This window comes from Magnolia sinica, chromosome 9 (genome assembly GCF_029962835.1).
Source record: "Magnolia sinica isolate HGM2019 chromosome 9, MsV1, whole genome shotgun sequence".
Lineage (NCBI taxonomy): Eukaryota > Viridiplantae > Streptophyta > Magnoliopsida > Magnoliales > Magnoliaceae > Magnolia > Magnolia sinica.
The window spans coordinates 1,940,815-1,952,495 of NC_080581.1; the positions used below are offsets into that span (position 1 = coordinate 1,940,815).

Consider the following 11,681-nt stretch of genomic DNA (forward strand, 5'->3'; position numbering starts at 1 on the left):
TTTGCCTCTGTCGCGACTCAAGATCCATCGTATGACGCCAACCAATGGGGTCCACCTGATATGCTTTAATAATCTGAACAGTCCATATTACCGTTACAGCTATTAATCGTTTAACAAACGATCACTCTTCATAGATAATTCTAACCTTTGAAGTTTGAAGCTGAACGCAAGCCAACGGACAGTTTCTTTTTCATTGTTTTGAATTCATCCATACAAGGTGAGCATCACAATCACCGGTTCAAAATTTTTTACACCAACAACTATATCAGGAATTCTAAAAAATGGACGATTCTGATCATAGTACCACTCAACATGTGGGCCCAATGTGCTGCGTCAGACGCTGGGCATTAGTCGCGACGGAGATAAAACGAACTCTATAGAATTTTCGGCACCTCCTCGGAAGCGGATTAGGTGCGGCCCAAGCCTAACCGAAGATGGTGCGGCGCTTATCGTAGGCCCACCTTGATGTATGTATCATATATCTATTCCGTACATATGTTTTTCCAGATGATCTTAGTACATAATCCTAAAAAAAAAACAGATAAAATTTCAGGTAGACCATACATGGGAAACAATGGTCAGCGATCATTAAAAACAGCTTATAGGCCCCAAAAGTAAAACTGCTTGTAGGCCCTAAAAGTTTTGCATCAAGCTGATATTTATTTATTTATTCCTTCATCCAGGTTTTTTGGTCCTTATCAACAGTTTGGATGGCAAATAAACGTTACGTTGGACCCTGGGAAGTTTTTAATGGTGGACCGTTCAATCATGTTTCTATATTGTGGTCAACACGATATTTTTATCTGACTCATTTTTTGATGTCCTAAAATGATCTGGAAAAACGTATGGACGGAGTGGATTTAGAATACATGCATTAAGATGGGCCCACCGTAAGGGCAGGCACCGTCTTGGGTGAGGCCGAGGCTGCACCTAATCGGCTGCCAGTGCCTGGAGGTTTCCGTAGCAAAGACGACCTCCTCCTCCACCTCTCTCTCTCTCTCTCTTTCTCTCTCTCTGCAGCAAAGACGACCTTCTCCACCTTCTCTCACCCCCCGAAATCCCTCTCTCCGAAATTCCTATAATGCCCATGGCTTTTAGGTTATTTTCTTCCCGTCTCCGCTCCCGTCTTCACCACTCCCTCGCTCATCCCGTCTCCATCCACCGTCCATCTCCTCCAATCCGCTCCCATCTCCAATCTCAGCCGTCAATGGCGTCTCCCTCCCCCCATCTCTTTCCAATCCCCACCAATCAATCCCCCTTCTTCTCCACCATCACCTCATTACAGCTCCGCGCCCTGTCGACCCTCCGTCGCCCCCCAATACGTTCATCCCGCACCGTCGATATCGGCGCCCGGGCCCGCCAGCTCCAGAATCGACGGCTGTGGACCTACGCCCTGACCTTCAGCTGCGTGGCCGGCTTCATCATCATCGTCCTCAGCAACTTTCAAGATCAGATGGTCTTCTACGTGACGCCGACCGATGCCCTTGAGAAATTCGCCGCTAACCCTTCGAAGAACCGCTTCCGCCTCGGCGGTCTTGTCCTTGAGGGCAGCGTCGTCCAGCCCGCGTCCTCACCTGAGATGGAATTCATCATCACCGACCTGATCACAGACATCCTCGTGCGGTATGAGGGCTCGCTCCCTGATCTCTTCCGGGAGGGGCATTCTGCAGTCGTTGAAGGGACCATTCGGCCGTTTGATGATGAGGCAGGTCGCCCCCGGGACGGCTTCTTCTCATCGGGGAAGGCCGTGTCGGAGAAGGCACGGAGCGGGATCTGTTATTTTGCAGCGACGGAAGTGCTTGCTAAGCATGATGAGAAGTACATGCCGAAGGAGGTAGCGGCTGCAATTGAGAGGAATAAGGCCAAGATTGAGGCCAGCGAGTCCGCGGAGGCAGCAAGCATTTGAATTTGAATTTTGGGATTAAGATTTTTGAATCCTTACACGACATCACTTGGTATTGCCTTAGCCATAGATGGAAATAGATTATATTGCTAGATTTATTTTTTGAGGGTGGACTAATGTAGTTTTAAGTGTAGAATTGTATGAGTCGTGGTGAAGCAGAGGCATGATTTTGCATTATTTTGAGGATTTTCCCCATTCTTTTGTTGTTGTAAGCGGCACATTTATCTTGTTTCTCCTCATTTTTGGCCATTGTATCAAGAGACCCACACTACATGGTTGAATAATTTATGTGGTTCTGATATAGATTTGGTTTCTAATTTTGATTTCTTGATTCTTTTGATTCGAGATTATGAGTGTATGTGTTGAATTGAGTTATGAATAATTGATATGCACAAAAATGCAGTTGAAGGAGTTATTTTTCTTTCAGTGATTTGAACTTTGACCAGACACGGAATAGTCTGCTTAATTGACTTCAAGAAATTGGTTGGTTTCATGTGTGTGTCCATGTGTCATCATCAAAATTGGTAATGTTACATATATATCCATGTATCACGACATGGTGTAGTAGTGATTGGACCATGGTTACTGTGCATTACATGGTGGGGAGCTGGTCAATCACACCATGGTTACTATGCATGCATGGTGTAGCAGTATTGTAGGAGCAGTTGTGGTAGTGGTTGCAGATCAACAAAGGGTTAGAGTCATCTAGTGTAGGAGATTTTAGGCATCCCTCATCCATGGTGGGACCCGCTGCCAAGCCTTCCTCTTTTATTTTCATTACAACCTGGCTAGAACTCGTGAAACTAAACTGAGTCTTGCCGTGACCTAGGTCTAGACTTGGGATACCATGGAATTTCTCACCTTGAACTAGAACAGAGCTTGGTTTCCCTGACCCAGTCATTTAGAAAGTAATCAGGTCTAGTTGGGCTCAGGTGAGTCTTGAGCTGATCAGATTGGTTTGTGCATTATGGTACATATCTGTCATCAAGAAATGACTTTTGAAAGCCACCTTGTTTGGCATTCTGAATCCATGTCAATGTTGGACACTGACCCAAATGTCCAAGTTACATAGGGTGTCTCAGTTAAAAGACTGTTGACCGTAGGGTGGGTAAGACTGTCAGTTAGCAATGTGGGTGAATCCAATCTACATATGCTGCATATGGCTATGCATACAGCCGTATGGTTGTGTATCCTTTTTTTTTTTTTTTTTTGGGTTAGCTTGTTAGTACACACCCATGTCAGTACACACACTCCATGTTAGCCACCCCCGCTAGGGATCGATACCAAGACCTCGAGTGTTGAAACGACGTATGGTTGTGTATACTACCTTACACATCAATTGTAGGTGTATCTTAGGCAATTTCTGTTCACATACACCATACAGTATTACAGTGTGGCTCTTGGCATTTAAGTAAATAGTCTCTTAGCTTTGAAAATTATCAATTCCTAAAAAAGAAATGATTGAAGAGTTTGGAATATTTAAATAATGTACCGAATAAAAAACATAGAAGTAGTGACCAAAGTCTATTCAACCAACATATGATGATTAAGTTATGGAAACAACACTCTAGTGAAGCATGTTCAAGAAGAAGGCCACAAGGCAAAAATAAAATAGAATTGAACTCCAAAGGAAAGAGATCATGCACATGCAACCATATTTTCTATGTACCCGAGGAAGCATATGGATTATTACTTCAGTCTCTGTTCCTCTTTCAATACGAAATACACCATTTGTCAGGGCATGCTCATAAGATCCACATATTCCATTTCCTTTGTCCAATAAATGTCGCACAACTTACATAAAGAGAGCATATTAGTTCAAAATGGCAAATGAGACCAAGAACTTCGCCGGTTAGGAGTGAGTTGGTACAAGTTGAAGGCTCTAGAAGGACAATGGGAAGGCCCAAAATTACGTGGATGGAGGTAGTAAGAAAAGACTTGATGGCCGATGGTTGTCTAATTGAATGTATGGCCCTTGATAGAGTGGAATGGTGGAATAGGATTCGGATTCATGTAGCTGCCCCAGTGAATTGGGATAGAGCTTAGATGATGACGATGATGATGATGTAGTTCAAAATGAAAAAGGAAGATCTGTTTTCAACACTAAAGAGAAGGAGAAATTAGAGTGGTATGACTTAGGAATAAAAGGAAGATGAAAATGAAGGGCCATTTCCATTTTCATTCTTGGACCTTGCAGTGTTCCTTGGATGTGATGTTTTCCTTTCTTCGTCCATCTTTTGGTTTCTAACAATCAAACTTGATCAAGCAGGAATCACTGAGAAAAAGAAGGGATATTGGAACATAGTTTAAAAAGTTTCCATATAACCGTCAACATTCCAAATGAATCTAGAAATCATTATAGAAGATGTAATAGAGAAGCATTCTTTTTTCTTCTTCTTCTTCTTTTAAAATTTTTTATGAACAAAAAAGACTCATTCTAGGGCAGTATAAGGACTAAAAATAAGATAAAAACAGTTGCAGACACCAGCAGACTCACTCAAGAGAGAGTAGTGTATCTTACAATCATTATACATCTAAAGAGAAATTTAAAAGAAAGGGAAAAAATCTTGTTTGTTCTTTTCACATGCAAATAGGTGTAGGTTATTGGCTAATTCATATAAACAACGTAGGAGCATTGTCAATGCTTTTAGTAGAAAACTAGCACAGATAAAGATTGGCTCTTTTGTTTCCTCACCAAGTACAACCCCAACCATCTTTTAGAAAGTGGAAAATATAGGTTTTCAACTTATAGAGCGGTTCACCAGTAACCTTGCATCTCATCCATGCCCCAACAACAACCAGTATATGCTCATTTGCATTAAAGATAGGAAGAGCATCAGCTTACAAGTGGTGAAAGCAAGGAGTTTCATCATGTAATAGCATTTGTAAAGACAATTCAAAGAACCATTTATGCTATGTAATTTCTTTCCACCATAAGGAAAAAGAAAACCATTCATATAGCTCAAAATTCTCCTAAATGATGGTCATAATATCTGCACCTCGATACATTTATTTATTTATTATTATTATTATTTTTAAATGTCTTATCAAATATAATAATTTCCCCAAGAAACACTAACAACCCTGGAAATCCATAGTTCACACTTGAGAATTTTAATTAAAAAGAAAAAGTGTTGGTGGTGTAAGTCAAACTCACAACTCAACCAAACTGGCTAACAACATTTACCGACCAACAACACACTGTCTTATGTATAAAACTGCATATGTTTATATTCATACTATTTTAAATGACCCAAAGCCCCCTGCTTATGAGCACCGGGAGTGAAAAACCCTGTTTAAGTTCAACAGGGCTTGGTTTTTTGGGTTCGAAAATCCCTATTTAAATTCCTGTACCTAAAAGGCGCTTGCTTTTTTTGGGACAATAATACTGTTTAAATTCCTTTACCTAAAAAGTGCTTGGTTTTCAAGACTATTACAGACCCTTGTTGTCCACTTTTCTTAGTCAGTTTACATATCTGCCCGGGTTATAGAGAGTGACATGCAAGTGGCCAGCAGAATCTTACCCTCCTGCTGTAAATATAACACCTTTGTGTGGGATATGGGCAGTTCATCTGATGGTGCCCACCATTTAATGTAATGTCAATTAGAACTTTGCCAGTTGGATGATCAATCGGGCAAAAGCTTTATGAGAAAATGGATGGTTAAACTTCAAAAAAAAATGGATGGTTACAAAAGATTGGTCAAATATCCATGATCAATAGCCATGTGTGGCCTACCTGATTTCCAGACTATAAGTTGTGGGACAGGTCACATAACACTGTAGGGCCCATGATTGGATGGTTTAGATTGTAATACCTGCAGGTCACGGGTACTTAGCCGCACCCCATATCAATTAACGTGATGGGGGCAAATGTAGACTAAAAATTACCGAATGAATTGATTCTAGTCATAGGCGCTCTTTCTTACCAAACTTGAAGGCTCTTTATTGGTACAGTAATAAGGATGGATTCTATTGACCCCATACTTACACAGGCTATTTGCTCTCTCTCTCTCTATCTCTCTCTCAACCTAGATCAGTAGTTGATTTGAATCATTTGTGAGTGAAATTGTGATACTTCCAACATGGATTAATATAGAGATTGTGATCTAACCTTTAAAAAAAATTTTAAAAAAACATTTCAGGAATTGGGTCCTAACCCATAGTTTATAAAGTCGAAAGAACTCAAACTAAACAAATCAGATTCCATCAGAAAAAAAAAAGTCAATTTGGTCAAGACTTGGTCAAGACCCAAAAAAAAAAGAACTGGGCTCCAAACTCGACAAAACAGCTCTGCTCTCTCCTTTCCTTATTGAAGCCTTGGGTCGAATGCTATCTAAAGGGCAAGAAGTGGGGCTATTCGAAGGTTTTAAGGTGAGCCGGTCGGCTCGTCCGATTTCCCATATCTAGTTCGCAGATAACTCGTTGTTATTTTGCGATGTGTAAGAGGCGAAGGGCAATAACTTGGGCATGGTTGTGAGGTGTTTTGAAGCGGCGTGAGGGCAAAACCTTAACTTAGCTGAATGCATAATGCTGGGCATTCATATGGAGGATGATGTGATAAGTCGCATTGCCGATTCCTTTGGGTGAAAGGTGGGGTCCTTTCCCTCATTCTACTTGGGGCTCTCTCTCTGTATAGGAAAGCTGGTGCTATCTCAGCACCTTTTAATGAAGTCTGTTGTTATCTCTCTCTAAAAAAACATTAAAAAAACTGGGACTCACTGGGGTCCACTCCTCATCAGTCGAGTCCACGTTGGTTTGAATCGGTCTGAGTTGGTGAGTCATTTAACCATATTGCCAATGTTTAAACAAACCAGCCTATGTAATAGTAGTAAGGAAGATTAAACGTCGGCAATATCTGACTAATCATCAAAGGAACGGTTTGATTTGTTAACTGTAATGCTACGCATCTCATAGAGATCGTCGTTTATGCTGCCTGTCTCTTCCTTAGTGATCACCAACACCTTTACAAACTATATTTTGATGTGGCATTTTGCACCCCCACTGCAGAAACAGTCAGCAATCCGGACTGCTATTTCTGAAGCTCAAGGACCTGTTTGGTTACTACTTAATCATGATTTCTTTTCATTTTAAATTAGAGGTGCAGTCCAGTGATACCAGTATCAATAAAGCTTATAGTGGTTCTGGGCTGTTTTCGGGCCCATTAGATGTATTCATGACATCCAACCCAATCGTCAGATGCATCACCTCCTGCTACCTCCTGTGCCCCAAAATCAGACTGGTCCCACAGGGCACAATTGGAGAGGGGGCACCCACCACTGATTTGTGTGGGTGTTCACCTCTGTGTATATGGAATCCAGGTCATTTAGACCTTCATCCGGCCTGGATGAAAGGGTGAGGCAAAAAATCAGGTGGACCGCAGTGCAAATCCAGGGTGCTTGTCCCCTCCAACTGCTTCCCTGTGCTGTCAATTCCTGATTCAAGTAATCCACTGTGATTCCGCCTATCTCAAAGAGATTTTTTGGGGATTTTCTTTATTTTTCGTATTGACCGTTGAAAAGTGTATGGTGCTCTGACGGTGTACGCAATTTCCATGCAGTTCTATTTTACCTGGGATTGTAGGAGCCTTTAGGAAAGAGTATTTTAATCTTTCTTCTTTGGCAGTTCTATTGATTGCAGGTGCTTTGACTTTGGAAATGGGACATGTCCCTTCGGAACTGGTTGTTTCTACAAGGTTCTTTGTCTTCTAAACATTTCTTGCTTTTGGTTCATATTTAATTAGTAAGAATCTGCTCCTCTAGGATGCATTTTTGCAACTTGCTTGGAGGGATACCTCTAGCTTACTTTTAAGTTCCATATTCTGCACCTCTAGTTTATTTCTAAGTTCCATATTCTATTGGTGTAGCATGTTGAATTTTACAGTATTTTCTGTTCTGAAAGTCAAGCATTGCTGTGGAATGGCCCACACCAGCAGGACCTACAGATGTATACCCAAGGTTTTGGCCCCACCAGAGGGTTGAATTTAACCTATTACAGTCATTCATACCAGGCCATGCAACAAGATCTGGCTGTACATCTGTATGGATCTGATTATACATAGATGCCACCGTGTTGTCATGCTCATCATGGCTTCCTTTTAGTTTATTCTTTTGTTTTACTACAATGTTTAAGGACTAGAATGGTAGGTTAGTTGTGTGGCCAGTAGTTGCTTGTTGGTTAAGGATACTGTACACAGAGGTATGTAGAGACTTCTATTGTTGAATTGAATGAATATTTTCTTTGAGGTTTTCCCCCTCAAACTTTCAATGATTAGAATTCACTGAGAGTGTGAGGCTCTCAGATTGCTAGTGTGACACAATTAGACCTATTCTTCTCCATTTTCCCTCTCTCGTGGTCCAGCATCCAGCATGGATTCACAATCCAACATGCATAAAATCCTTGTGCATGTGCATGTGTGTGGGGAGGGAGGGAGCGAAGGGGCCAGCTGGCTCAGGCGGGCCCCACTATGTTGTGTTTTTGAAATCCACTCCGACCACAGGTGCCTGCGCAATTTTAGGCTCAGGGCTAAAAAACCAGCCCTATCCATGATTCAAGTGGGCCATACCAAGGGAAACAGTTCGAAGGGGAACGCCCACCATTACATGTGTCATCCCATGTTAGGCCTAGGGCCAAAACCTGTTGTTCAGGTGGACCACACCAAAGGAAACAGTTGGGAGAGACGTCCTCCGTTGATTTTTTACAGGGCCATCCATGTCTAGTTAATGTGGAACTCCATCATGAAATTGTCTTATTTGATTTTGTCATGTTTTTAGTGCTAACTTCCTTGTTACCTTTATGAATCTTTTCAAGGGATTGAGAGGGCGGGAGGGATCATTGCCTTTCCCCTGGACAATTGCATTCTATGGGTTCCATGTCTTGTGTCTTCCACTTGTAGCATACCTGTTATGGTAATTGTTTCATTACAGCTTGCCAATTTTCCGGGGCTTGATTTCATGCATTTGGTTATTTCAACATGAATGCCGTGATGGCCACTTAGAAGAAGTGGTACTATGACATCTTGGCACTGAAGATGGAAACACAGTGATAGCTAAAGATATCAGGTTTGGCTTTGCTTAGGTATCACTTTCTCCAATTTTTCTATTTGGTATTCAAGTGCATTATCTGTATCCTTCTGCTTGCATTTGTTTCTTACAAAATTCATGGTTCTTTCAGGCTCTCAGACTTTCTTAGTAGGTTGCATCTATAATGGGTGAGCTAAGCTTGTTAAAAAGCTTAAATGTAAGTTTGAAGTCTGTGACTTGTCTATACCTCTTGTTTTCTGCGCCTTTTTTCGTGTTTCTTATGTACGGAGTTTTGCTAGCACTACACTCCCTTACGCTTAGCCGATCTGTTAACATGGTTTTAAATGATGTCCGATACAACTTGGCGCTGTCCCGGCCTTATTCATTTTTGGTTTGACCTGAAATGAGTCATGTGACTGATAGGGGGCTGAAACTGGGACAGAAATGGATCTGTACAGGATCAAAATGGACAAGTCTGGGTGAGTTGTACTGGTTTTTGTCCCCATTGCACTCCAAAACTGCAATTTAAATCCTTGCTTGTCAACTGGGCATTTGTTGGAACACCTCAGCCATGCATTGGGCGGGCTCCACCATGAAGAGATGATCTAGAGGAATATTCAGGATGGTTCATTCAATAGGCAGGACAGCCCTGGGCAAAAAATGCTTGGATGGCTTGGAAGTTGACCATCAGATTCAACGTAGAAAGGAAGGGGCTTCTCTTTTTAATGTAGGGGCATTTTCACACCGGGCTCGAGTGGGGTAGCCTGTGGGATGCAGGGACACACTCGGGGTGGGTGGCCCGTGTGAAGCGGAACTCATGTGAAGTGGGGCCCATGAGAGGGTTCGGCCGAGATTCTAACCCATGCAATGTGGGGCCTAGGCTATCAGATAAAGGGATTGATTCACCACCACTCTCTATTAGTTCGAGCTTTTAGAGCAAGTGGTTAATTGTCCTGCATCACTTTCTCTATATGCTCCTGATGAGTAGGCCTGTTCGATTTTTGTGCTATTTGAGCTTCATGGTTTTTCTCATTTTATATGCAGCTTAGATGTCTGACAAACTATTCCTGATTGGCACACGTTTCATGTAAAAGCATGTGTGGAAGGTGTATTGTCTATGCATGGCTAGCGGATCTCTCATGTATAATTCTGCCTTCCTTTTTCTTACCCTTGACAATGACACTGCCGTCGGGACCTATACTGCAATCCAGGAAAGGTCCGCCAACTCAAAGTGCTGAAAGTATGCTCTCCCTTGATACTCCACTTGCATATAAAGGTGAGCTATTCATTCCTCTTCAGTCTCTACATTTTGTATGCAGGTCGTCCCTTGCAATGTGTTCGAAATTCATTTTACTGCCACCATGCATTGACAGCTTATACAATATTCAACTCTTGAAAATGAAGGCCTCCCCCTCATACACCTCCCTTCTAAAAGACCTCCCCGCCTCCTCCTAAACCCCCAAAATTCTTATAATGGCCATGGCTTTTATGTTATTTACACCCCGACTCTGATCCCGTCTCCACCACCCCCTCTCTGATCCCATCTCCATCCACCATCCATCCCCTCCGATCCGCTCCAATCTCCAATCTCAGCCGTCAATACCGTCTCGTCTCCCTTCTCTCTCCAATATCCCTTCTTCTCCACCAGCTCCTCATCACAGTTCCACTCCCTATCCATCCTTCGTTGCCCCCTAATATGTTCACCGTGCATCATTGATATTGGCGCCCGGGCCCATCAGCTCCAGAACCGACAGCTATGGACCTACACCCATACCTTCAGCTGTGTGGCCAGCTTCATCATCTTTGTCCTCAGCAACTTTAAAGATTAGTAGATGGTCTTGTACGTGAGGCCTACTGATGCTTTTAAGAAATTCGCCGCCAACCCTTCGAAGAACCGCTTCAGCCCCAGCAGCCTTGTCCAGCCCATGTCCTCGCCCGAGATGGAATTTGTCATCACTGACCTCATCACTAACATCCTCGTGCGGTACAAAGGCTCACTCCCCGATCTCATTTGGGAGGTGCATTCTACTAACATCCTCAAGAGGAATAAGGCCAAGATTGAAGCTCGCGGGCATTGCACAAATTTGAATTTTGGGAGTAAGATTTTTGAATCCTTATACAACATTACTTGGTATTGCCTTAGCTCTAGATGGATGGAAATAAATGATATGGCTAGAAATTTATTTTTTTTGGGGGCAACTAATCTAGTTTTTGGTGTAGAATTGTATAAGTTGCGGTGAAGCATAGGCATGATTATTTTGAGGATTTTCCTCATTCTTTTGTTTTGTTGTTGTAAGCGGCACATTCATCATCTTGTTTTCCCTCATTTTTTTGCCTAACAAAATGGGATAGTTATGTGAATAAGGGAATATGGTTTTTGTATTAAGAGACATGGCTCCCCCTAAAAGTGTGTACGGTAATGATATTTTGGGCAACGGAATCCCAACGGCCATCAAATTTCTGAAAGAGATATAAATGGGTCATATCACAAGATATGATATAGCCATTTATTTCCCACTAAAGTGTCTCATGTGTAGAATATCCAGTCCGTACAAAAGCTGAGCCGCATCATGATCCATTGATAGGGAAATCAGGTCGATCTGATCATTGGTGGGCCATACCAGTACATTAAATCATACCATCATTCAGGTCATAAGTTATGATATAGCCATCAAATGGATGATCAGGATTTCTTGATCATTGTGGTGTTAGAAATGTGGTCCATCGACGGTGCGCCACAAATGATTGCACATGTGAG

General features: G+C 42.2%; 1 protein-coding gene across 7 annotated transcripts; it reads left to right on the forward strand.

The window, feature by feature from the left end:
• Positions 1–979: 979 nt before the first annotated feature.
• On the forward strand, positions 980–11,309 carry LOC131256623 (cytochrome c-type biogenesis protein CcmE homolog, mitochondrial). 7 transcript variants are annotated; one of them, XR_009176892.1, is made up of 4 exons: positions 980–1,955; positions 7,527–7,596; positions 8,899–8,962; positions 9,075–11,309. XR_009176892.1 is itself a non-coding variant. In XM_058257560.1 (2 exons), the coding sequence occupies exon 1, from the start codon at positions 1,082–1,084 to the stop codon at positions 1,904–1,906; it is 825 nt and encodes a 274-aa protein (XP_058113543.1). In that variant the 5' UTR covers positions 980–1,081; the 3' UTR covers positions 1,907–1,955; positions 7,462–11,309. The 7 variants fall into 7 exon arrangements, 2 of the variants coding, with proteins under 2 accessions (XP_058113543.1, XP_058113544.1); XR_009176888.1 differs by having other exon boundaries at positions 7,462–8,962; XR_009176889.1 differs by having other exon boundaries at positions 7,462–7,596; positions 8,828–11,309.
• The last annotated feature ends 372 nt before the right edge of the window (positions 11,310–11,681 follow it).

What these genes read in the sequence shown, in the direction of transcription:
- LOC131256623 (XM_058257560.1), top strand. Translation starts at nt 1,082, where the DNA reads ATGCCCATGGCTTTTAGGTTATTTTCTTCCCGTCTCCGCTCCCGTCTT.